Source organism: Phodopus roborovskii, unplaced genomic scaffold (genome assembly GCF_943737965.1).
Source record: "Phodopus roborovskii unplaced genomic scaffold, PHOROB, whole genome shotgun sequence".
NCBI lineage: Eukaryota > Metazoa > Chordata > Mammalia > Rodentia > Cricetidae > Phodopus > Phodopus roborovskii.
This window is the reverse complement of record NW_026126416.1, coordinates 25,806,256-25,833,652: the sequence shown is the minus strand read 5'-3', so window position 1 is coordinate 25,833,652 and position 27,397 is coordinate 25,806,256. Positions and strand designations below refer to the sequence as shown.

The 27,397-nt window shown below is 43.4% G+C and overlaps 1 protein-coding gene across 1 annotated transcript in view; it reads left to right on the top strand.

Annotated features, from left to right (window-relative positions):
* Positions 1-27,397, top strand: part of Acoxl (acyl-CoA oxidase like) — a 277,217-nt gene that overhangs the window by 51,615 nt on the left and 198,205 nt on the right. Inside the window, exons 6-9 of the mRNA XM_051183431.1 lie at positions 602-716; positions 1,377-1,463; positions 3,494-3,566; positions 7,355-7,487. Coding sequence (XP_051039388.1) covers positions 602-716; positions 1,377-1,463; positions 3,494-3,566; positions 7,355-7,487 — 408 coding nt within the window. The remainder of the gene's footprint in view (positions 1-601; positions 717-1,376; positions 1,464-3,493; positions 3,567-7,354; positions 7,488-27,397) is intronic.

Sequence of the window (27,397 nt, the reverse complement as noted above, 5' to 3'; positions counted from 1 at the left end):
AGTATTGAATCACTGAGCTATAACACCATCCTTTTGAGAAAGGGCCGTGCTAAGTTGCCTAGGCTGCCCTTAAACTCACTGTGAAGTCCAGGCAGTCCTTGACTTTAGTGTTCATCAGCCTCCAAAATAGCTGGGGTTAGGGCCTGTGCCATCACATCTAGCTCTTGTAGAGGTTTTGGTGTTGGATTCTTCAAAAGTGGAAATCTCAGTATGAAGTAATTGGATGATAGAAATTGAAAATTGAAGAAATAGCTAACACATTGAAACCTGATGGACGAACAGGATAGCACACATCGGCCTGGCACTATCAAAGACAGAAATGGGGAATGAATGAAAGCATAAAAATTGTCCACTTAGTTTTCTGATTGAATTATGCATCAAAAAATCCCCCATTTTAGTCTCAACTCCCCTTCAAAGCAAAAATGGAGATAAAGTACGTTCGTAGAGTGACAGACGAGCACAAAGTTGAGACAGTGACTTTCCAGGAGCCTCTGAGCCTTTCTTACCCTGCAGATCTGTTTTGTGGTATTCATTGTGTTGAGCTAGGGGTTGAAATGAGCCACATGGAGGCAAATACTCTGTGGCTTACTCTTCTGTGCAGGAGTTTGTGATTGACACGCCATGTGAAGATGCCCAGAAAATGTACATCGGCAATGCCATGCACGGGAACTATGCTGCTGTCTTCGCTCAGCTCATCATTGAGGGAAGGTCTCAAGGTTTGTTACCAGCATGAAAGAATTCTCTTTGCTATTGCTGTTTTCTCATTAGTTCATTACACTGAAAATGTGCTTCACAGGGCCAATTTTCTTCTACATAAAATTGATGGTCAAGTTTGTTGACATTAGTTCCTATTGTATGCAGTGCCTAGATCTCAATGAATTTGGAGAGTAAAATAATGTCATACTGCTCCAGAGAAAACATGAAGTTTTAATCTTATAATTTTGGTTGTGAGCCTTGCCTTTAATATCTGAGCCATCTCTCCAGCTTGAAGTTTTATTCTTTTATTTTTATTCTTTGAGGCGTGGTTTCATTGGGTATCCCTGACTATCCTAGAACTCTCTATGTAGACCAGACTGGCCTTGAACTTACAGAGATCCACCTGCCTCTGCATCCCAAACATTGGAATTAAAGATAAATAGCACCACACCCAGCTTGAAGGTTTATTCTTTACAAGGATGAGACTAGGGCCAGGTATGGTAGCTTACTCTTGGAATTCTAACACTGGGAAGGCAGAGGCAAGGGGACTAACTAGAATTAGAGGCCACCGTGGCCTATAAGGTGAGTTCTAGGCCATCTAGGGTTACACATCAAGACTCTGTCTCAACAGCAGTGAAAAGGGGAGCCCTAACAGAGGCCTGTCTCTGCGCCTCCCCTAGGGCTCCACTGTTTCATCGTTCCTATCAGGGATGAAAACGGGAACTTGTATCCAGGAGTGACAGCTATTGATATGATGCACAAAGAAGGTGAGTCCTCAGGTGACCCCCCCCCCCTGTGTTGATTCCCGACTCCTGTGGGTTCTCCAGCCCCCACCACAGCCAAGGAGAATCTAAGCACTTACATCTCCAGGAAATCATGGCAGTGAACTAAAGTGCCAGGGAACCATTCACTAATAGCTTCCAAATTTCTTAGTGACAAAGATGCTGTGTCATCAATGGGTGCTTCAACTTCTCTCTTCTTAGATGCAGGGCAGGCTGCAGCTCTCTGGTGACTCTTCACCTTCATATAATGTTTGTGTCCATGTAGCCCTTGGTGAGCCTTGAAGACGACTCAGGACATTTGTAACACAGCTGGGTCCTCGCAGCTTTGGAGGCCAGAGGCCTAAGATGAGAAAGCTTCCAGCACTGACTCCTCTTATGGGGGCAATGGAAGGATCTGACCCAGGACTCTTGCCTCAGCTTGTGACTACATGAGCACGCAGTCTCCCTGTGCACACATCTGTCCCCAGGTTTCTCCTTCTTACATGAACTTCTATCATTTATATTAGGGCCCACCTGAATGACCCTGTTTTAACTTGGTTGCCTCTGTAATGCTATTGTTTCCAAACAAGGTAGCATTATAGATATGGGTCTATATAGATATAGATATAGATTAGGGCTTCAATCCACAGGTGGGGTAGGGAGAGGACACAATTCATCCCATAGCGCCCAGTGAGACCAGGTTTCCAAGGTGATGCCAGCTAAAGAAAGGGTGGTAGGAGTTAAGGATAAAAGAGGGAAGACAGAGCAGAGGATGGGGTAGGGGAGACACATTGGACAGTGGAGGAGTAACCTCATCCTACCCTTAGTATAGGAAATCACTGCTGCTAGGCCTGGCCCTTGGAAGCACATGGAGTGTCAAGTGCTGCTGAGAGCAGGGGGACAGGCCAATGCTTATGAAGTCATGCCACATGTAGAAAACACTGGCAACTGTTGCTGGGTTTCCCACCCAGTTCGCAGCTGCCTTTCAGCCCCAAAGAACACACGGATGCTATATCATTTATAAAACTGTTGGCTGGTGGCTAGGGCTTCTTATTGGCTAGCTCTGTCTTAAATATCATCCCATTACTATTAATCTATGTATTTCCACATGGTCACTGGAGAACACCTGGTGCGTCCTCTCTTCCTGGGCTCACATCACGACTCCTCCCTGCCTACACTTCCCAGAATTCTTCTTTTCTGGTAGCCCTGCCTTTCCTTCCTGCCTGGCCACTAGCCACAGTGTTTTATTCATCAACCGATAAGAGAAACATATATACAGTAGGACTTCCCCAGCAGGCAACGACAGAAAGACTGCTCTGGTTTTCCCATCTCTTCTGTCATTTACTTTCACTACTTCATTTTGTGTCTGAGGAGGAAGCTCCAAAGCAAGTAAGCATGAGCTGTGTGTGGGACTGTGTCTTCAGTGCCCCATGGTCCTCTTACCTGGAACACCCCCTTTTAACTTTATTTACTTATTTGGCTCTAACTATTATTTTGTGTATATGAGTGTTTTGCCTGCATGTTCATGCAGTACTTGTATACATGTGCTCGTGTGTACTTGGTGCTGAGGGAGGTCAGAAGGAAGCACTGGTCCCTTGAAACTGGAATTGCCGATGGTTGTGAGCCACCATGTGGGTTCTCAGAACTGAACCTGGGTCTTCTGCAGGAGCAGAAGGTTGTTCTAACCACCGAGATATCTCCCCAGGCCCTGAACTCTTTCCTTCTTTTTAATAACATTTGCTGCTGGGTAGGAAAATGCCCTATTAGACCCTGAACCTGAGTCCCTAGCACACTGTTGGGGAGGTGGTGGTGATGGCTGCAAATAAGGAAAACCACATTTGTTCTCCTTCAGGGTCGGGGTTGGGGATAGGCCAGGTGTGTCTGAGACAGCATCCTTATTATGTCTCTAACAAAAGAGCTCCTGCAGTTATGGAAATGTTTAATGTTTATGTTGTTAGGCCAAGGAATGGCTGAGACCATCTTTGGAATGTTGCATAGCTTTCTCTTGCATCTGCATTTGAAATTTGTTCCCCCAGGTCTGAATGGTGTGGATAACGGAATTTTGATATTTGACAAGGTTCGGATTCCAAGAGAGAACCTGCTGGATAGGTGAGTAGTTTTCTCCTTAAGGTCTGGATAGATGATCTACTTGTTCCCTCAAATGAGGCCTTTAGTTTTGGGGTCTTGCAGACTGCATGACCAAGTGGTCTTTCCCCAAGTGTTTCCACACTAATTGGAAAAGGCAGATAAGCAAATAGAGAAAAATCTAAATGGTCCAACATGACATTGGCCAGATATAATAATTGTTATGGCAGACTTTCTCTATGCCAAAATGTCTAAAGCAAGAGACCTACATTAGAATTTTAACATAGAAAATCCATCTAGAGACTCTGTTCTTTTTTAATAACTTGTAATTTCCATCTAACATTGCATATCAAATGGACCATAGCACTATGCTGAATAATCGATGAATTATGTATTCAATTCCTTGTTGTTGGGTATTTAACTTCTTTTTATTTTGACAATTTATGAAGAAACTGATGTGTGCTACTTGCTTCCCTTGTGGATATGAAAGGTGAAGATACCACCTTTTGATCATAATCAAAATATACTGTATGCATGCATGAAATTCTCAAAGAAGAAATAAAAAAAAAAAAGGGGGGGGGTGTTAAAAGCAGCATCACCTGGAAGGAAAATGCCCAGGCAACCACAAGGCAGTCAAGGTGAATCAAACAGTGAGGTGGAGGTTTCTTTCTCTGATGTGACCCATGGGGGAAAGTCAGGGTGAAAGATGCTTTTTGCAGATTCTAGGGAACACCAGCTACCTCAGTGCCTCAGCCATGTTTCCTGTGACCTGTAAATTCTGAGCCACTGCTCTACTTAAATAAACTGTCTTTTTGCCTTGCAGTGGATTTGCTCCTTTACTTACAAGTTTTTGTCAATAAGTAAATGTAGTCAATTACAAAAGTCAAAGAAAATTGTGTGGGAAACAAACTTAGAATGGACCAAATTCTCTGTCTCCCACCCCATGTGAACTGGTGGTAAACAGAGCAGAAACAACGAAGACATCTTTACAGACACATTCTGGGAAATCTCAGCAGCCACCAGTGCTGTGAAAGTGGGTATGGGGCCCATTAGCCTTCCCTAGAGGTGCCTGTCCACTTCCTAGGCTCTAGTCAGCATCCCCCGCTTTGGAGGATAGAAGAGGATAGGGAAGTCACAATGGGCAGCTCCCATATTCCATTACTCTAATCAGATCCTAGTGGCTGGTCTAGCCTTAGACCACCACTGGTCAATGGGAAGGGCTCAGCAAATGCGCTAGAGATTAGAAAGTCAGATTCAGTAAGAAAGCAGAAAAACAATGGGTTTGTGTTGTTTGTAGCTAATATATCACTTGAATGAGCAAGATTTGATTTATAACATTATTTCATTTCCATTTAAGTTGCCCCCCATACTACAGAACAGCAGTGGCCACATAAAGTTTTGAAGGGGTAGTCTTTTGGGGCCTTGGTTCATCACTTGTTTAGAAAGTGGAGCCAGTTAACAGAAGTAAATAAATTATTCAATACAATCTCTCTTAAAAAAAAATCTCAGCTGACATTTTTGAAGAAACTCATAAGCTCACACTAAAATTTATATGCAAGTATAGGAAACCTAGAATAAAGAAATTCATCTTTGTAAAGAACAAAGTGGGAGGAGTCATAGTTGGAATCTAAAAGCTTATGACCAACTGTGCTAATCTAGATTGTATGACATTAGCATAAGAATAGTTATATGGACAATGGAATAGAATAGTCTACAAACAAGTCTTCATGTTTATTGATAATTACTAGACTTCTGGAGCACCAAGACAAAGAGGAAATAATAGTCTTTTCAACATATGGTTCCAGGACATGTTGCTGTCTATATTAAAAAAGGTTAGGCTGAACTCACACTGAAGATGTAGCAAGGGAGCCCTTGAATAAAGGGAAGTCAGGTATTAATAGGGGAATCACTCACACAAAGATAAAACTGCCATTGTGGTCTTCTGCTCCTGAAGGTTCAGGAAGCTGTGTCCTGATCTGTGACCACCACCCAAGAGAGCAGGGCTTGCTGCCAGCCCATACATAGCTTCTGAGCCCCGCCCTGAAGGGGCTGGTACCTCAAAGACTGTTATTGGCTGAAAGAATCCCTGCAACACACACTACCCAACATACATGCACGCAGTTCTTAGAAGAGACCTGGGGTGTACAGTTAGTGGCCTTGGTCTCATCACTGAGTTATTAAACATGACACCAAAGAAAAAGTAGGGCAATTGATGTTTATAAGAAAAATTTAAAATTTAGTGAAAATAGTCTTTCGAGTTAAGAAAGGCTGGTAAATCAAATGCATCCTAAGGGCCTAGCATTTAGAATGGAAAAACTATCCCAGTTGATCAAGACAGACAACCATTAAAAAATAAACAGAATATGAATAGACATTTTCCCAAAGAAGATATTCAACTCTCTAATAGAACATGAAAGAAAAATCACCAGCACCACTGTCATTGAGAGACAGCTGTCAAATCACAGTTGAAATATCCATTCTGTAACCCTTGGGATGACTTTTGTAAAACATGCAGAGAATACCAAGTGCAGTTGAAGATGAGGAGACATTAGAACCATCACACATCCCTGACAGTGTTCTAGTATGCCTTCATAGATTTGGAAACTCACTTAGAATTCCTCAAAAGTTTTAAGTTTAGACTGGAGAGATGGCTTGGCAGTTGAGAGTGTTTGTTACTCTTGTATAGGAACCAGATTTAGTTCCCAGCACCCACATAATGGCTGTCTAACTCCAGAGGATCTAATGTCAATCAGATGATAATTGCATCTCATCTCATCTCATCTTCTGGCCTCAGTGAGCTCCTGTACTCAAGTGGTGTGCATTAAACTCATGCTCACACACATGCACGCACACACACACACACACACACACACACACACACACACACACAAATAATGCACAAATCTTTTTTAAAAAAATGTTTGAAGTTAGATGATATAACAGTTCTATTTCCAGGTGCATTTGTATATCTGTATACATGTGTTTGTGCATACATGAACATATGTGTATCATATATATGTATGTATATATATATATATATATAGTGCATATGCTCATTGACATGTAAGTATCAATTTGTCCCAAATAAACTTGAGCACCAATGTTTATAGCATAATTATTTATAATATCCCCAAAGTGGAAATGACTCTAACATCTGTTAGCTGATAAATGCTAACAACGATTGAGTGCAATATTCACTCATAAAAGAATAAGAAGTACTGATATAATCTAGAGCATAGTTGAAACTTGCAAACCTTGTGCCAAGTGAAAGAAGCCAGACACAAAATCACATTATACATTTTGTTCCCATTGGCGCAAAGAGTAGGCTGATCCATAAAGACAAAGTTGGTTGCTAAGGACTGGAGGGTGGAGAATATAACGTGACAGCAAATGGAGTCATTGGATGATTTTGGAATTGAAGAGTAATAATGGTTGTAGAATTTTGTGAATATCCTAAAACCCACCAAATCCAAATGCTGTAAACAGGTGAATTTTATGGGATGTTAAATACACTACATTGTTTTAAAAAGGCAAGCCAGTGTGTGTTTGCACATTCAGGCACAGGTTTTGGTCTGATGGTGGTGGTCTTCCTTTCCGGGAGCTGCTACCGCACTGTGGGCTGGCAGTGGTAGAAAACCTGCCATTATCCTCCACAAGTCAGGACCTTCTCAGCATTTCCATTGAGAAACTTCCAGGATTCCTATTTCTGTGTTTACATGGGAGCCACACAATTTCATTTCTAGTAGTGCCATACTTTCTTCTGTCTTAAACTTCACATTTTGTTTCCATCCTGCTCTTCTACATCCTCACAGGTTTGGTTCTGTGGCTCCAGATGGACAGTACCATTCACCTATTCAAAGCAAGAGTGCAAGATTCAATGCGATGCTGGCAACACTGACCCTTTCAAGATTAGCAGTGGCTTTCAAAGCCATGGGCACCATGAAGGTAGTAGGCTTTGATTCTTATGAACTTTACTACTTGTTGTTTCCAGGATGAGTAACAGCATCAGATGCTTAGATCCTCAAGCCACAGTTACATGGGGCCAGAGATATCCATCATATGCTGAGGGGGGCAGATTGACCCTGAATACAGAGCATTTTTCTGCATCCTCTGAACTATATTCCATCTATCTGATGTGTGTTGCTAGGCATAGTTGGAGAAGTAGCAGAATCACAAAAGATGACCAGAGAGACTGTCTTATTTAAAGTAAGTGTTTCTGCTAAAAAGCAATTAAGCATTACTGCACATGGGAAGGTAGTCATTTCTTTGCTTAGTTCATTGATGCTCATTATTCTGCACATGCTATTTGGGTGTGACATTCACCATTACAGGTTAGAGTCCACAAGGCTAGATTTTTAAAAGCCATCTGTGTTCCCTGTCCCCATCCCTCCCATGCATTGTTTTGGGTGGAGCCTAGAGAGTGGAAAGCTCTAGAAGTGTCTATCTCCTTTCCCTGTGGCTTCATACTGTTTTGTTCTCTGGGTTTTAGTCTCTGCATGAGGGAAAATTCTACCTGAAGCTCCACTGAGTGTGGTGAAGCTGGAAGAAAAAATGCAGACTCCCCAGTAGTATGCATTTGTGGTTTAAATCCAGTTTTCCATCAAGAAGGAAGAAATTTTCATTTGCCTGATTCCAGTCCTGACTTTGGCCTGTGCATGACTGAACAACATAAAACTTTTTCTCACTCACTTCTGCAGGGTCTGCATGTTCCCTGTCTCCCTGCCCTGGCCCCAGCTTCTCTGAATTGTGCTCCCTTTATGGGTAGATGCAGCTGTCACTCTGTGAATCCAAGTGCTCAGAACTGAGGCTGTGACCTGATATCCTGTGCACATGCTTGTTCTGTGGTGGCTCTTACCTGAGACTAGGTGGCTGTTCTGAAGTCTCCTGTTACCAGTGTCTTATCAGCACCATCTGATAGGGAGATCCCAGGAAAATCTTGTGATGAAGCACTGGCTGGGCAGCATTCAGGTATTGAGGAAAATGGATGAGCAGGAATGGAAAGCTGATTCAGGGTTGTCTGGGGTATTAGGGGAGTGTCTGAACACTATGGCTCCTATTCTGGAAGTCTTTCAACAATCACTTCTCAGTGATCTTCTGGCAGGACTCCTGAATGCATAATTATATGCTGGTTGGCTAATGGCATCACAGGCCTCTGGGAAATCCTGCACTGTAGTCAGATTTTTTTGGGGGGCCACCAGCTCACAAATAATGACATGAGACTTATTATATTAATTATGAAAGCTTGGAATTTTAGCTTAGACTTATTTTCAACTAGCTCTTATAATTTAAATTAACCCATATTTTTATTAATCTACATTCTACCACGTGGCTTTTACCTCTGTCCCATTCTGTGTGTTCAACTCTTCCTTCCGAGTCTTTCTGGCCTCTCTCTGGTATAATCTGGTCACCTAGACTCCTCCTCCTTTAACTCTCTCTCCCAGGAGATCACACCTATCTCTTCTGCCTAGCTATTGGCCACTTAACTCTTTATTAAACTAATCGCAGCAGTATGTCATCATACAGTGTACAAATATGTACACTAGACAAATCCATGTGGGAGATGGCATGAAGACATCCTCACTGCTGGAAGTTCTTTTCAGTGTAGATATATGATGGTGAGTGTGGGCCCCATACTGAGGGGACCTGAACTCTACTCTTATCTCATATGTGTTCCAAAGTGGGGCTGTAGGGAAGCCTTTAGTCCCCTCTGCCTCAATTTTCTCATTAATAAAACAGGACTAATGATGATGGTGAGATACGAGTGAAGGACCAAGTGTGCCAAGCTCATGGCATAGAATAGCAATTCTGTAATTCAGAGCTATTGATAGTGTGCTGCTATTGTTGTTACTGCAAGGCAGAAGTTGGCTTTGGCAAAGGAATAAATGATCTTACTCATGCCTAGAAAACATGATCTCTTATAGGGCAATCTGAAATGTCTAGAGTTCCTAGAATAAACAACAGAGCTAGATAGAATCTTCCATTGGTATGCCCAACTAGACTTCTTCAGCCAGTGGGATTACCCAGTTTGCTAGTCAACTTCATGTTACTGTATGTTGGGTTCTGAGACAATTAATTTTTAAAAAGAAAAAGGCTATGGAGTTTCAATCCATGGTCAAACATCCCACTGCTTTAGGGCATTGTGGTTTGAGTGAATGCTCCTCATGTCAAAGCATCTGGGAAGCAAAGAGAGACCCAAAGGGTCTATACCAGTTACTTGTTTCTTACTGTGGCAAAAGAGCTGATAAGAAGCAAATTAGATGAAGGAAGGGTTTCTTTTGGCTCTACACTTCATGCATACATGGTCTAGCATGGGAATGTCATGGTGGCAGGAACTTGAGATAGTAGGCCACATTGTGTCTGCAGTCAAGAAGCAGAGAGTAAGAAAGGCTTATGCTCATTCTCTTTTTTATTTATCCCAGGACTCTAATCCATGGAATATTATTAATATTTAGAATAGGTTCACACCTCTGTTAATCTAGATAATCCCTACAGACATGCACAGAGAGTCGTCTGCATGGTGTTTCTAAATCTCATCATGTTGGCAATCAAGATTAACCATTACTAGGGTTGAGCTCATGGTACATTCTTCAAGGCCACAACCCTAGTGATCCTACTTCCTTCTGTCAGACCCCAGATTCTAAAGGCTCCACAGTTTCCCATTTGGCTAGATACCAAACTGTCAACATGTAAGTTTGGAGGGCAGCATTCAAGATCCCAACTGTAGTATCTAGGCCATAAGGGGTGCTTCACAGAGCCTAGATGGGAGCACACCTTGTGTATACTGCCATGTTGCCCACTGAACTTCCAGAGCATTTCCAGTGGCTGTGTTGCATAGTGAGTGATTCAAAGTGGCCCTCTTGGCAGCTCTTCTTCCCCTGCAGCTCAGACATGTGACGGGTGTTTCCTCGGCTGAAATCTAAGATGCTTCTGTTCCCTCTGCTGTCACTGATGAATGGAAAATGGATCCTACTCTCCTGCATGCATTCTTAATGTATTAGGGAACTGTCACCCAGGGCTGCTCACAATGATATTAGCTCAAGGCTGGGCATGCCCATTTCTTTTAAACTTTGCCCAGATGTCTGACTTTTCATGACTATCTCTCATTTCTATGACATTCCTCAGCACACTGAGCTTTCTCTCAAAGGTTTGCCGCAATAGTCATCCTCTGCTTGGTGCCCAAAATGCCATGCTCAATTAAATGATCAACAAGAACAGAAGGAAAAAGAAACTGAGATGTTTGGGGTGGGGTGAGGAGGGAGGCTTAAACGGCCTTTGAAGCCTCCTTGGGGTAGCTGGGAAGTCTTTCCCAGCAAGGAAGGGAGATAAGGACAATACTGTGAGCTTGGAGGGTGGAAGCAGAGGTGGGTGAGAATGTAAATAGCCAACTTATCTTTTTGGATTGATTCTGTATGAAAGTAAACGTTTCAGCATAAGATACGTTGGTACCACTTGTAAAGGCATCTCCCCAAAGGAGATTCTTGGGAGCTGTGCCTCATCCAGCAGTGTCTTGTCTGGGGTGATGCTACAGGCAAGGGGTTTCTCCAGCTACTTTGAATCCCCCTGTGGCCTTTTAATGCTCAAGGATCAAGGGTCAAGTTCTTGTCTCATCTCTCAAGGATCCCATATGACTCCCTATTCCTTAACCCCTTCTTCCCATTCATCCCTCTCTCCTGATGGCCTCATTGCAAATTGCATCTTGTGTTTCCTTACTGTTGGTGGGGTACTCACAAATGATGCTCTGCCTATGATGCCCACCTACCTCATCTGTACATATGATTATTTTTCACATACATTTCAAAGCTCCTGAAATTGTGTCTTCTTCAGAAGTGCCAGGCCTGCACATGATCCCGATGCTGTCTATCTCCAAGACATGGCAGCTTGCCATGTGATGTTTCTTTTGGTTATAACCAATAAAAAGGTTGCAAAAGTGACACCAGAATTTAGGGATTCACATGAATTTTGAGAGATGGGTCACATTTCCATTCAGAAGACATGGCCAACCCCAATGTGACTGTGCTTAGGCATTACATGTACAAAAAGACATCTCAAAGGAAATGGGGCTCAGAGGGGTAGGGACCAAATTTGCTAAGACTAATGTCTGCCAGGGGTCTCAATGTTTCTGCATACAGGGCAAAGTCCATGCAAGCACAAAGTGGCAGTGGCTTTCAGTAAGCTGATGGCACCTCCATCTCAGGCTTCTATACTCCAGACTGTGAGATGAAAATGTCTGTTATTGAAGTTATTTGGTCAGTTTCACTACCTACGCAGACTGATATATGTGCCAAAAGGTCCCAAGTGTCAATGTAGGACCTCCTTGACAGGCTGTCAGTCATGACTGCAGCTGATAGGAACCACCTCTGCCTCCTCCCCTCACCCTAGGGCCCAACCATGAACTAGGCAAGAAGAATTGGCCTTATATAATGTTGTCAGGTGAGGTGACTGAGTGGAATTGACATGAATGGAAACAGCTGGAATGTCGTGTCTGCTCCATATGCCGTAGCCTCTCTGGGTTTTCATTCTGTCCACATGACCTCGAAAATAACAGCCCCCCCCCCATTTCTTTAAAAACAGATGTGCTGTAAAACCTGGAGGAGTCAGTACATGGAACGGGCTTGCAGGAGTACCTGTCCACATGAGTCACACATATCCTGTTAGTCTGACAGGGATGTGGAAACTTGCAAGTCAAGGACACTGGTTATTGAAGGTGTATCTGAGATTGTAAGAGTGACAAGCAAGGGTGGTAACACAAGCTCACCCTTGGCAGAGGCTGCTCTGAGCTTCGTTGAATGGTGAACCAAATCTGGGTGATGGGAGGAATTTGTAAATGAGCAGTGCTGGCTGTGTGGGGGCTGCAGAGAGCATTATCCATGCCACTTGGGCAGCTTCCCGGAGCCAGTGAAGTACCCGATTTAGAGCGCAGAATAGAGGCTGAACGAGCCTCTTCAAGCCATAAAAAATGGTGTGATAGGAAAGATGGTGGCAGCTTCTTTAGTCTCCCAGACCTGCAAGGATAGTGGTCAGGGTGCGTGGTGGGAATACTTTAGGAGGGCTCCCACGGCTTCCCATAGGCTGAGAGCATCTGCAGCAAACACTAGGGTAGGGCCTGAGAAAGGGCTTAACTCCACTTTCTCCACACTGCTTCTGGCACCCATGGTAGGCATCATCCTTGAATGACTTTGCTAAGACCTGATTGTAAGAAGAGCTCAAGGGTATGGGAGTTTCCCGAATCTACAGTGACTCACCAGAGGTCAGCGAGGTCCCTTCATCTTCCAAGCAGGCTGGGGATGGAGTGGTCCCTTGGGTTCAACGCAAACAGATTTTATGTTATTGACGGAATATTTAGTGGGGCAGGGACTATGCCTTTTTGTTCAGTCTCAGTGCAAGGCTTAATAAGTACTAAATGCCATGGACTTTCTTTTAGCCTCTCTCCTCCCTTCTTACTGTCCTTCCATCTGTTTAGCCACTTACCAATTTCAGAATCTACCCACAAGCATTCATCTCTCCATTTACCTCCCACCCATCAATTTTTGCATTATCCTATCTCTTTAGTCATTTATTGATATACCTATACATCCTTGCATACATATACCCATTTGCCCATTCATCCTTCCTCTTCCCCTCTTTCCTTCCCTCCATCTATCTATTCCCCCACCCTACTGTATGCTTTAGTGATTAATGTGAATCTATGAAATAATGCAAAGAAAATAAATCACCTATTAATGATACCACATTTTAGAACCTATACCCTAGTTGGGAAAATGGAAGGGAGCTGGAGGTAGCAGCACCTCTGTGAGATCTTACATACTTGAGGGCTTATGATGGGAACTCCACTGAATGGGCTTGGTTAGAGTTGAAAGCCTTTGATAATGTGCCTGTAGCATGACCTAAAGGAGGGCAGGGCAAAGAGATGTAGTGGGTTCCTGTGCCCAAGCCCTAAATACACATGGTGTGTGTTCTGCTAAAACTGGAGGGGAATACAATTGATGCTTATTCTCTTTAACACATGTACATGGAGAGCTGTCACTCATCTGTTTTCACAGAGAAAAGTGTTAGAGCATTGAAATTGGTGCCTCTTCTATCACTAGTCATCTCTTTTAGAGGAAGTATGGTCTCAGTGTTCATTTAGCAGCTTGGACTGTGTTATTCTTTCTCCAGTTCATACACAAACACATGCTCACGTACAGCCACACATGTGCACACAGGCACACTCACAGGTACACACGAGCACATAGAGACACACACACAGAGGCACACACACACACACACACACACACACACACAGGTGCATGCATTTGCGCATGAACACATGCACACATGCATTCATACAGAGGCACACACACAGGTGCACACACTTATAGGCACACAGAGGCACACAGAAGCTCTCAGAGGCACGCAGGCGTACACACACACACACACACACACACACACACACACACACACACGCACGCACGCACGCACATGCACACGCAATGCACCTACGTGAAGAGCAGAGGACCATGACCTGCTCTGTTGCTGAGAAGTTGCTAGTGGAATGATGTGGGGTGAAGGTGGGCGCACATCTATGAAGAATGCACTTTCCAGGTCTCCGATGTTGACACTTCCCAGGAGAGACCACCAGAGGGCAGCAAATACCAATTTGCAGATTGTTTCCTTGCCATTGCATGTTTGCTCTTCAGTGGGTGTCAGTGGCTGGGGTTTTGCTGCCATCAGTTTATTTGGTTTCTTATTGTGACTGTGAGCATGGAGGTGCATCAGCTGTGTGGTTACCAGGCTCAAGACGAAGCTTGTAAATAGTCTATAGAGTTATTTTGATGACTTTAAGGTATTATTTGACTCATAAATGTCTCTTAGGAGAAAAACCAAACAAAAACAAAGCCCTTTGTATCACTTTAGATGGATATGAAAACAATTACACATTGCTGTGCTGTTTCTGTGGCAATTGTTTACATTTTTCACAACAGAAACTTAAATATTTGTCTTTTCTGTTTGAGACAGGGTCTCACTATGTAGCCCTGGCTGGCTTGGAACTCCCTTTATAGACCAGGCTGCCTCCGAGTCACAGAGCTCCTCCTGCCTCTGCCTTCCAGTTTCTGGGAGTGTAGGTGTGTACTCAGCAACATTGGCCTTTTAAAAGGTTTAACTACTGTACTTTCCCCCAAAGTCCAAGGTGCTGGAGGTAAATACAGCTAGAGATAAGCATGTGTATATGAGGTGGTGTTTGCAAGAATTTCTGTTTTGTATTTAGTTCCATGCATATATGCGCGATAACTTCCTTTCCAGCATGGGAGTGGTGGCTTCCTTTTCAGCACGGCATCAGAGGTAGAAATGACCTGGAACAGGCACATACCCCACAGAGACCCAGAGTGCGCCAAAGGAACTGTAGACCATTGAGAGGGGCCTTCCAGGGTTACCCTGGGAGGCAGATAGAGGAGGTGGTGATGGAGACCTGGGGCTAACACATCATAAAGGGGAAACCTTAGGGTATTGTGAATTGAAAAGGACCTCAGAGAACATGGTCTAATCGAAGCCCCACACCCCTCCATGTTTTGGACTGAATCTAGGCCTTCATACACAAAGAACACAACTTGGCCACCCCTACCCCCACTGCATGCCTTTTATAGAAACATTTCTGAGTGAGGCCTCTTGATCCCTGGAAGAATAACCTAGAGTTGGCATGCAGCCCATCCCTCCTGAGTCACAAATCCAGGTCATGTTTACAGATGAACACCCTCAGAGCATGTGGCAGGGTTGGAGTTTTCAGCGCTGAAGGAGAGGGAAGTCCTGGGGTGTTGCTACTTGTTTGATGTGGCACAGGGACGTTAGATGCTGAGACTGTGCCAGCAGTTCAGGGATCAGGGTTCTTGTCAGTGAGTCATCAGAGGCTGAGTAGGCCTTTGGGAACCCAGCTTTCTGAGGCCCTGGGTACACACACAGCAGCTTTAACAGCGACTGTGACACTGCCATGGCTGTGGACTGTTTACAATGCTCCTTGTCTGGGTCCTGCTAGGAAGCGAGCTGGCCTTCCCTAGCTTGGCAGCCTACTTACCCCGGCCAGAGAGTACCTGAGCTGCAAGCTGTGGGGAGCTTCATTGCTTCATAGAAACTCTGGCACCCGTTGTTAGGCATTATTGTCTGGAAGGTTGGATAATGGCAACTGATGGCTGGCAGGTTTTTCTTAGTGTTTCTGCCTGAACCCATTTCCATGTAGGACAAGCGTCTGTGAAGGCTGTGGTGCCTTTTCTTCACGTTTCACTATTTCATGCTTCTGTTCATTGCTTTAGTAGGTTCACAGAGAAAGGGGCCCAAAGAGAAAAGCCACAGTCAGACCGTCACTGGCTCTGTTGAGAGCCTCCTCTCAACCCATTTTATCATCTCAGCTGTCCTGTGAGGTGGATGTTTTCATGATTCTTCTATGTTATATAGTTGAGAAATAATGCTATCCAAAACAATGCTTTCCTCAGAGTTTGTCAGGGCTAGTCAGGGCTAGTTTGTCAGGGGTCCAGTTCCTAGTCAAAAGCAGTACCATTCTCAAGTGATAGGTCTCTGAGTGTCTTGTGCAAGCTCTACCTATAGCTGCTCCTGGATCACTATGGTACACAGTTGTATTTCCTTGTAGTAATTGAACTCAACCAAAGATTTAAAAACTGTCCACACTGAAAATAATGAAGATTTTTGGAATTTGTCAGATGTCAAATTATTAGTGGCTGGATTAGAATCCAGGCTTCTACCCACCTAATTGATGCTGGCTTTTTTTTTTTTTTTTTTTTTTTTTTTTTTTTAGGAGTGGTGCCTTTCCTGGTCCCCAGAATCTGTGCACTATTGGTGAAAGTTTCTGCCCCACCAGCCTGGTCCTATAGCTTCAGCCTCCCCAAACACACAGATGCTGTATTAGTTATAAAACTATTGGCTGGTGGCTAGGGCTTCTTATTGGCTAGCTCTGTCTTAATTATTAACCCATTTCTATCAATCTGTGTATTGCCACGATGCTGTGGTTTACCTGGTAATGCCTGGCATGGTGTTACTCTTCTGGCAGTATCATGACTCTTGTCTTCCGAGTTCACTCTTCCTACCTTTCCCAGAATTCTCTTTGTCTCCTAGTCCTGCCAATCTTCCTGTCTCATTGACTGAACAGTGTTTTATTCATTAACCAATAAGAGAAACATATATAGGAGGACAACCCCATCCATACACCAAGGGGCTTAAGGGAGAGACAAGGCTGAGGTAGTCGGTATACTGGTATTCTTTTATGGGGAAAGGAGCCATTTATGAAGGGCATGTATTCCAGAGGAATTAAAAAGAAAACAACTCAATCCATTATAATGATTTTGAATTTCTCTGCTTATTCTACAATAAAATTTAATAGGTCATATAGTTTGTTTTTCATTAGATAAACTTTAAAATATCCTGGGCCATTTAAATTAGATACCACAAAGGTCTGCTAAGAGAGGCAAAGAGATGTGAGGAGAACTTGTGGATTATTTGTATTTCTGAGTTTCTTGATTTATTAATTTTAGGCATTTCTACATCTCTGCTGTGTTCAGTTATGCAAAACCCCACTCTTATTTCCTATTTCACCCTTTCCTTTTAGTTTCTGACTTTTAATTTTTATGAAGACTACCAGATCACCTACGTGTATCTTGCAACCTCCTATTTCTTATCCTGATAACTCTATGTCAGGATTTTATCTACTCCCCACTTTGGTAGGCAGAAATGTTAGTCATTTTTACATCATGAAAACTAAAACATTAATTTTTTTTCCTTCCATACTTATCACCTAGCCTTTGATTGAATTATTAAGGCCAAGGCTATGCACAATAGAACTATATAGAATATAAGCACGTATTTTCTCTCTCTATTTCCAATGTCAAAACACTTTTGCAATTTGAAGAACAATATCTTAGCATTAAAGTCAATGCTAGGATATTGATTAATATCTATAATAATTAATATATTAAAATATATCTGTTAATATTTATTAGTTACTCAAATCACAAATGCTTGTTATTTACATAATTATATTTTTGTAAGGCTTTGTTTTCTTATGTAGTTTTCAGTTGCCTTTTTTTTCCTTATTGAGAGAGAAAAATTAAGCAATTATATCTTCTAGTTCATTTTATCTATTTAGCTTGTTTTTTTTTTTTTTTTTTTTTTTTGGTAGACTTCTGGTAGTAGCTAAACTTTTTTTAAAAGTCTCCTCTTATATTTTGGTTAGATTTCCTGTGTTTTGTTAAAAAGCATATTAAATATCTGGAAGGGTATGAAAATGACAATATTTTGACTCCTTATATGTCTTTCATGGTCTTTATTTTGCCCTTGCTTATGAGTGATAGTTTAACAGAGACTTGTAAATTGAAAATAACTCCCCCACAAACTTTAAAAGCCTTTCTCCATTACTATTTTGCATCAAGTCTGTTCGTGGGAAACCCTGTGTTTCCCTGAAGTCTATCTGCCCTGTTTCTCTGTGAACTGTTTGTCTTAAGTCTTGAGTGTGGGGATTTCTTAATCAGGTGTCTAGGTTTGGATTCTCTTTCATCCTATGTGGCACCTGGCAGGCCCTTTCAATTTTAAAGCTTATGTCTCCTTTCATCCTGGGAACTTCCCTCTTAACTTAGGAGTCTCTTGTTTGGAGGTTAGGACAATCACCTGACCATCTCTATTGTTCATCCCTGTCATATCCCTACAGATTTGTTCTGTATGAACATTTCCCTGGTTTTAGTTTGATTTGTATGATTTTTTTTACTTCATAATACTACTTCCTGTTGTTCTTTTTTGTTTGTTTTGGTCTGTTGTTTTCTAGATGTAACTGCTGGCTGAAGATTAGAGTTCTGCTCTCTGAATTTTTTTCTTCTAACACCAGTGGGGTTGACCATGGAAATAAAAAGACTGAGGAACAGAGAGGACACCAACAGTTTCGGTCACTAGGTTATAAATGCTACCATGAGCAGGATCAGAGGGAGTTGACATCAAGGGTAGCTTTGATCACTCAGGGAATCCCCCAAAGATCTTACACTGAGTTTTGAAATCCAGGTACAAGTTAGTTGTCTAACAAAGTAATGGAGAGATAATCCAGGCATGGAAAAATGCACAAAGTCACAGAGTAGGTGATCAGTGTGCTCCAGTTGTGGTGCCATACAGGAATTAACATGGCCTAAATTTCCACGAGACACTTGAGAGGAAATGGATGGTGGGGAGGCTGCAAATGAGGCTTGTATTCAGAAGAAAGACGTGAGGAGATTTACACTTTTTCTGTTGTTGTTTGTTGTTTTGATTTTTGAGGCAGGGTTCCTCTGTGTAGCCCTGGCTCTCCTGGAACTTATTTTGTAAATTATTTTGGCCTCGATCTGCCTGCTCTGTCTCCTAAGTGCTGGGATTAAAGGCATGCACCACTCAGCCTGGCTGAGACTTACATGTTTAGACGGACTATCCTAACAGGTGGCTAATGGATGAGAGAACAAAGAGTTGACAGTTGGTACTACCATAGGATCTGAAGAAGACACAGTACATCATGAACGTAGAAGGAGTAGAGAAAGGGAAAGAACATCACACACATATGTGAAGGGGTCAGATTAGAGAGGGTCTGGGGTCATTGAGTGACCGACGAGGATGGGCAGGTCTGGGTTTGATGACTGTGTGACTTGAACTTATCTGGGGAGTTAAGAAGAAGGTATCTTTTTACCTCCATAAGCAGAGATATTTTCTTAAATGTTCAACTGGCCCTTCTTCATCCTTTACTCAATCTGTCATGTAGCCATTGAGTGACTTACCTCACCAAAGGCTTTAAGAAGAAGAGGAAAAATCCTGTCTTTTCTTAGTTACCATTGCCCCTTCTGAACTTAGAACAAGGCTTGGTACTTAGTGTCTAGTAAATAAAGCAGATGATGAATGGATGGATGACCTACTGTGGTAATGAAGGGAAGATCTGCTTGCTAGATCCGTTCAGATCATAATGCTATGAGGATTTTGTGTGGGCCATTTGGTGGCTTTCTATTTATTTATTATTAATATTATTTATAATTTCAGTGTGGGCATTTGGTGACCTTCTATTTATTATTTATTGATATTATTTATCTTTTATTTATTTCAGGGATGAAACCCAGGGCCTCATGGCATTTTAGGCATGAAAAATAACACTGAGCTACATTCTCAACACTTATGCAGGGGCATTTGAAATGTCTTAAGAGCCCTAGGATCCTGAATTATATTTTTAGAAAAACAAATAAAATGCTTCCATTGTTTTGTGTGCCAATCCAGAGCTGTGTTATAATCTTGGGTCTAGCCTACCCCAGGGCATTACAGTCTGGGCAGTGTATACATGGGCAGAGACATTTGTGTTTATTTCCTGCGGTGCTCACTTATTCCTTGGCTACCCTTGCAGACTGCTCGTGGTTAAGCCTCCTGGGCCTGACGACACTGTCAGTGTGACTGAATCGCTATTCTGGGCAGATGACACATAGCCCAGGGACAGTCTCTTGTTCTCTAAAGACTCTGTGTAATAGGATTACAGCTTCATAATGCAGCTCAGGCCAAACTTTGGAGCAGCTGGGCTAAGGGGAGTTATACCTGAGTGAGAGAAATTGATCCCAAACCCCAGCAACACAGACCTTGTTTCAGTTACTCAAACTGGCCACACTCTGTTACCTCTGGGCTCGGCACAGGCTGGTCCTTCTGCCTGTGACTCTAATGTTTCCTTTCTTAGTCACTGGTTCTCTGTAAGTGGGTGTTGTGTCTCCAGGAAACCTCTCTATCCTGTAGAGAACCTTCCTTTACAGAAATCTCAAAATGCTTTGTTTATTCCAGTCCCTGATCTCAGCTCTGTATTTGCTGCCGGAAGGTGTGCAGGTGGGTTGGGGCATCACACAATACCAGACACATAGGAGCCCTTCAGGAGATGTCTGTGACCTGAATGCAGCCACATCACAGCATGTCTATGCTAAGGAAGTCCAGGAGGATGGAAGGGAGCTATGCATACAGGCATCTACAGTGGGCTGGACTTCTCCGTACAGATGTTCTTACTCAGTTACCACTGCAGTCCCACCCTGGAGCCTCCTTACAGATGGAAGACAAGGGGCTCTGGTAGGTGAGGCAGCTTGGCAGTGGAATGCTGTGCCCAGTCCTGACCTTCAGTGACTTCAGTCTCTACAAACTTCACATTATAGTTGGGTATGGTGGTTCATGACTAACCCCAGCACTCAGGAGGCAGAGAGAGGTAGGAGGATCTCCGTGGGTTTGAGGCCAGCCTGGTCTGCATAGTGAGTTCTAGGATAGTTAGGACCACATAGAGAGACTCTCTCTCTCTCTCTCTCTCTCTCTCTCTCTCTCTCTCTCTCTCTCTCTCTGTCTTAAAAACCAAAACAAAAACTGACCAATCAACAAACAAACATCCCTCCCCCCCCCAGCCCACACACAAAACAAAACAAAATAACCTTCCATTAACCCTTTGTATTAAGGCTTCACTTGAGACAGAATTATGGGCCTTTGGGCTCTGAAAGAGCAGTGGCTTTGGTTTCTAGAAATACATATACTTCTTGCTTGGATAACAGCTTCTCTGACTTTTGGGCTGAGCTGACCCACACAATGTTTTAAAATTTTCATCCTGCCCATCTCCGTGATTGTGTGGCCTGACCCTTGGACTTTTGTTTTCAAGGATCTTCCTGGTTAGGTAGGCCAAGTAAAGGACATTAGCTCCTTACTCAGCCTGTTGAGTCATGTTTTCTTTGTGAACTTTCATCTGGTAACAATGTTGAAGTGAGTAGACTTTTAAAAAATATTTGCATATCTCATTTCCTTGTCTAATCAGTGTTGTGAGAATAATGGCCCACTTTCCATGCTCGAATGAACAGCTGTGGTAGTGTGAGGCACTCGGGGGCTGGCTCACAGCAGCAGTTTCTCTTTCTTACATTTCCCATCTCATTCCAGCTTTGCTGTAACCCACACGCCGGACTTTCTTAAAAAGAACCCATCTCTTTAGCAAAACTGTACTTATGTATGACATTTGCCCATGATTTAAAGGGCACCTTTGTCACAGCTGAAGCATAGTTCCCAGCATCATCCTTGGACGTGCTTAGTGAAAGGTGTACTGTGCCTAGCGTTCACTTTAAATGTCCTTTAGAGAAACAAGGGGAGCAATTAGGTTTAAGGATGGTTTTTCCTTTGGCATGCCTCCATGGTTACCCATGGCCTTCAAATTGTCTCATTTATAGGTGACAACTAGGCTAAAGATTTCAGGTGTCTCTTTTCAAAAGTAAATATAACATCCCCTTCTCCTGAAGGTGTTGATGGGGGTTGATGAGCGTTTGTGGTATATAGAGCCATTTACTTAAGCCTTGCACAGGAGTCTCTCTCTAGATTTTATCACACTCTTACTTAATTCCTGACAATATCTACTGGAGGGGTGGACTTGAGGCTTGAACCCAAGGGTATATTCTGTGACTTAAGCTAAGAGAGTTTCTAAGATGGAATTAGAATGCTTGCTGAGGACAGCCATTTTAAAGCGTATGCAGAGGGAAAAGAAGAGATAGAGGAATCATTGCTGCTAGGGAGAAGAAGGAAGGTTGACTGCAAGGAGAAACATTGCTTTAGTTTGTTTTCCTGTTGTGGTGACAAAATATCTGACAAGAAACAACTTACAGGAGGAAGGATGAATCTAGATGGTCCCTGATAGGAATGCCAGAGGAATTTCTCTTGGGTGATTTTAGGTCCTGTCACATTGAAACCATTCATCATAGTCACAGAGACACAGGAGGCCTGACTTTAAACACAAGTGGACACTTGACCTTGATATGAAAGTGGATGTTTCTTCCTCAGAGATGGAGAGGAGGATCGGTCTAGAAAGAGAGGAGCTATTGAGAAACTTTCAAGGTGGGGTAACAAAGTTGAAGATGGGTCATATGACTTCTGTACTCAAGGTCTAAGGAAAAGAAGTTGGGATGAAATTTGGGGGTTGCTTGGTTTAGTCAGCTCTCTGTTGCTAAAAGCAAAGTCCACGAGAAAGCCAACTTAGAAGAAGAAAAGTTTGGTTAGCTGGTTCTGTTGTTTGGGGTCTATGGTGATGTAGTACATTATGGTGAGGAGTGTTTAGTGGAGCCAAGCTGCTCACATGGAGTAAAGGAAGTGAGAGGTGGGGATGTATGGGAAGGGACCACATTCCCAACGTTCCCTTCAGAGTGTATCTCCAGTGACTTAATTCCCTTCTGCTCGGTTCCACACCCTAGGGGTTCTACCATCTCCCAAGAACATCACAAATTGGCGATCAAGCCCTTAACATAAGGCCTTTGGGGAATAGTCCAGATCCGAAGCATATTTATCAAGGCTTAGCTGTTTAAAGGGACAGAAAATGGGCTGAGAGGCAAAGAACAGAGAGGTATGGGATCATTGAACAAGGAGTCTGGAGAGGCATTAATTAGGCTAATCTGTGTCCGTGGCAGTCCTACACAGTATGAAGATGTGATTTTTCCTGCAGATAGAATTGCGAAATGGGACTGTTGGGTTGGCTCAGATTTGGAAATTTATCTGTGAGTTTACAGTAGAAGTGCTGCCTGTTGAGAAAATTTGACTATGTGAAGCCAGGGAGAGGCACGTAGAGGGGATGGAAAAAAGAAAGACTGGCCAGAGAAAAAGATCCACCTTCTCACTACTGTTGGGTACCCAGAATATGATCAGAAATGTTAATGAAGGACATTGAAGATCTACCTTGAAGTCTCACCAACCAGCCAACCTAAGGACAGCAACTGGAATCACAGTCTGGATAAAATCCAGACGTTCCTGTCATACCATTTTCCATACTGTGATTCGGTTGCTGTCCATTAACACCGTATTCTCAACACCCCTGCCTTGGTGGTGAGGGGAGGTACATTAGTGACTTTCTGTCACAGGGAAAAAATGCCTGACAAAAGCAGCTTGAGGTAAAAGAGGTTTATTTTGGATCATGAGTTTAGAGAATAGTGTCCATCATGGCAGAAAAGACATTGGTGAAGGCTTGGTCCATGGTGACAGGAATTTACGGAGCTTGTTCCTGACTGTTGCCAGCCTGGAGCCAGTGGGTCTTAGCTATGACCCTCAAAGGTCTGCCCTTACCTAGTGACTTCCCTCCACCAGCCACATTTTCCTCTCTAAAGGCTCACAATTTCCAGCACCATGAGCTTGGTACTAAGTGTTCAAACGTATCTGTGGGGGACATTTCATAAACCCTAGCAGGAAGCTTTGGCTTTTCTTAGCTGTCTGCCCTTCTGTCTTGAATGTTGAAGGGATTCAAGTGAAATATTTGTAAGGAGGAGATTTCTCTTGAGGAGCTTTTCAGGGTATTTCCCCCTCCCTCCCTCCTTCCCTCCCTCCCTTCCTTTCTTCCTTAGTTTCTATTCATCATTGGAGGTGGTAGGAGATCAGACGATTTGGCTGAGTTGCAGATGGAACCTTCAAGCAGGCTGGTCTGGGACTTATGGAGAGTCTGGGCCACTATATGCTGCCTAGGCTCTTTAGCTATAATCTGCATTCCTTCTGGATTCTCTTCACCTCATAATGTTTTATTTACTTGTTTTGGATCTTTCATTTTCAATGCATACATTTCGTTTTCTCTCTATGCTGTAAGTTTTTTTTTTTTGTGTGTGTGTGTGGATCTTCTGATGTAGTGTCTCCTGATGTTGGAGGACAGTGACAGGCCCAGCCATTCTCTTAGAGCAGGGTGGTTTTACTTAATTACCAATTTCCAGTTTTTTTTTAATCAGAAATAATGAAAGGCCTCTTTGGAAAAATAAAAATATCTCCCCTTGACTTTTTCTCCATCTTATGTAGGGTCAGAACCTTTCCAAAGCTATCGTTGACTGTTCCTTCTTTGTTCGCACATCTTCATCTCTTTCATAATTTCTCTAGTACCAAATTCCCAGCCCTTGAAGGAAGTCTGTAAGGGAAGGGACAGACTCCTCTGTCAGAATGGGAAAATGGAGACATGGAGAACCTGAATATTTGTTTACATGGGTAGGAAACCCTGGACTGGGGCTGGGGGATACTCTGGACACGGGCCATCACCAATGCATACTGACTTGTGGCTCAATGTTCATTTTTGTTTTTTATTTGGGGAGTATGTGTTGGGGGAGGATAGTGATTATTTCCCTACATACTTGATATCCATATTTCTTTGTTTAGTGACTTTCCCTTTCATACCATTTGGGATTTTTATTTGCTAAGTGTTTCTTAGTTACCTTTCCAGTTGTGGTAATAAAATACCTCAACAAAAGCAAGCCAAAGGAAAAGACATGTTTGGACTAACACTTTGAAGGTGTAGTTCACCATGGCAGGGAAGTACAAGCTTGGGACATTGAGGCACCTGGTCCCATTGCACCCATATTTAGGAAACAGAGTATGATGGATGCTTGTGCTCAGCTAGCTTCTACCTTTTATGCAGCCCAAGCCCCATCCCATGGAACCATGATGACCTTTATAGCGATTCTTCCCATCTTAGTCAACTAAAACAAGATGATCCCTAACAGGTACCCCTAATCGAAATAACCCAGGTGCTATCAAGTTGACAGTCAAGGCTACCACACTAAGCTCTTTGCACCCCATCCCCACCCCAAAATGGAGTGTTAGTACATCCCTCTGCCACTATCATACATGGGGGTGGTGATCCTCAGGCCTTTGCCAAGCCAGAGTGGCTGTGAGAACTGCTCTCATGCTTCAGAGAAAAGCTGCAGCTTTTAATTCAGAAGGTAAAGCTTGATTCTGGTCTAGGGTTAGAGCAGGACAGTGAGGAATAGAGGTGTATGTATTCCTACATTTTCAGTTGTTTGGGGCCTGAGGACTTACAACAGCCTGTTTTCTCAGGTTAACTGAATGGCCACTCTTTGTGTCTCAGTGTCATTTCTATGAACAACCATCATTTTTTTTTTTTTTTGCTTGCTTTTTGACTTGCTTTTCACACCTGCCTTTCAAAGTTTCAGATATGAGCGACTAGGTTTTTCAAAAGTTGAGTAAACGTTTACTTATTGCACACACATACATACATACACGTACATACATACACACACCCTGTGTACACATACACAAACACACACGCATACCCAGACACATATATGCCCTTGTTTTCCTAAGCACAGTTGTGTTATTTTCTCCCACTCTCTAAGATGCTGATTTCCAGGAATCGAAGGGTAACATCATGAAGTAGACTCAGTAATGACAAATGCATTGCTACTTTCCTTCCATGTCCTGCCTTGCTGTCTGTTGTCTCCTGTTGGTAGGAATAACAAAAAAAGAGGTGGGGGCTACAGTCCTGCCCTTGGCCTTGATGAAGCTGGCTCATCCTTACTTGATAACTGGGTGGGAACACCTCTCCCTGCTGAATGGCTGGTTCCCTGCCAGCCAGCACTACAAGGCCTGAGTTCACAGTGACTTCAGTCTTGAAGTTGAATTTAGGACACTGAAATGCCATTTAAAGGGCACAGATGGGAGATGTTTCACTCAGAGCTGTTAGATCATTTCCATCACCAGCACCTGGCACTCAGTGCCAACTCATCAGTGCTAAGCGCATGGCTGAGATCTTTCCATACGTCATCACGTCATCAAACTTGACCCCCGGAGGACCAGAGAGAACACTAGAGTTCCTGATTCACTGGGCTGGGGCTTGAGTTCCTCGGGCAGGCTAATACTTTGCCTTTAAATTAATCTGAGTCAATGATCCCTGTGAAGCAGGGAATGTGGTACACATTTCACAGTAAGGAGTCTGCAGGACTTGGCCCCAAAGCTCTTGCCTGTTCACCATAAGCAACTCCTATCTCAGCAAGTTAGCCTATCAGAGGAAGTAGGGAGAGCCTAAGGAAGCCAGAGGAAGTAGGGAGGGCCTAAGGAAGCCTGAGGAAGTAGGGAGGGCCTAAGGAAGTCAGAGGAAGTAGGGAGGGCCTAAGGAAGCCTGAGGAAGTAGGGAGGGCCTAAGGAAGCCTGAGGAAGTAGGGAGGGCCTAAGGAAGCCTGAGGAAGTAGGGAGGGCCTAAGGAAGCCAGAGGAAGCAGGGAGGGCCTAAGGAAGCCAGAGGAAGTAGGGAGGGCCTAAGGAAGCCAGAGGAAGTAGGGAGGGCCTAAGGAAGCCAGAGGAAGCAGGGAGGGCCTAAGGAAGTCAGAGGAAGTAGGGAGGGCCTAAGGAAGCCTGAGCAGAGGTGTGGTGAGCTATGGAGGGCTGATGGAGAGTTAGCAGAGGCTCGGAAAAGCTGTGAAGGACCTATCTGAGGGTGCTGGGGGTGGCACGGAGGCCCTGGCTTCTCAGGAGGAAGCACCCAGGAAAGCAGGGGAGGGGTTAGAGGAATTTGTTCTGTGGATTTTTTTCCATACCCAGCCATCTTTGCTATTAACATGTCATGGCTCTATGTGGAAAGTTGTCTACACTAAAGCTGTTTATGGGAGAGCCTGTCTCCACCACAGCTGTTTGTGTGATCTCTTCATGCCATGGCACCGCTTATAAGAGTCTTTCTATGCCGTGACTGTGTGACACTACCCTGACCATGATGTAGCCCTCTGTGGGTGGCACTGTCTCTTTCTGCTGTGACTCTGTGTGAGTAGCACGCTCTCTATGTTGTGACTATATTAGTGGCTTTCTCTGTGCTATGACTCTGAGTGGCTCTCTTTCTCTCTCATTGGCAGTGTAGAGATGTGTTCGATGAGGTTGTATATGGGTGGTCGGATCCATTGGCCAAATTTTACTGACATTTTTATGGCTCATATAGTATTTGAAAAATGTTCGAATTATTTTAAAACACAGGCATTTTCATAATAAACCCCCTAGTGTTAACTTTTCTGGAGAAATTGGGAGCTCTGATTTAGAGGTGGTAGCTGTCCCTGCAGAAGAGTCAAGCCCCTGCTCATGGCACCTTCAGCA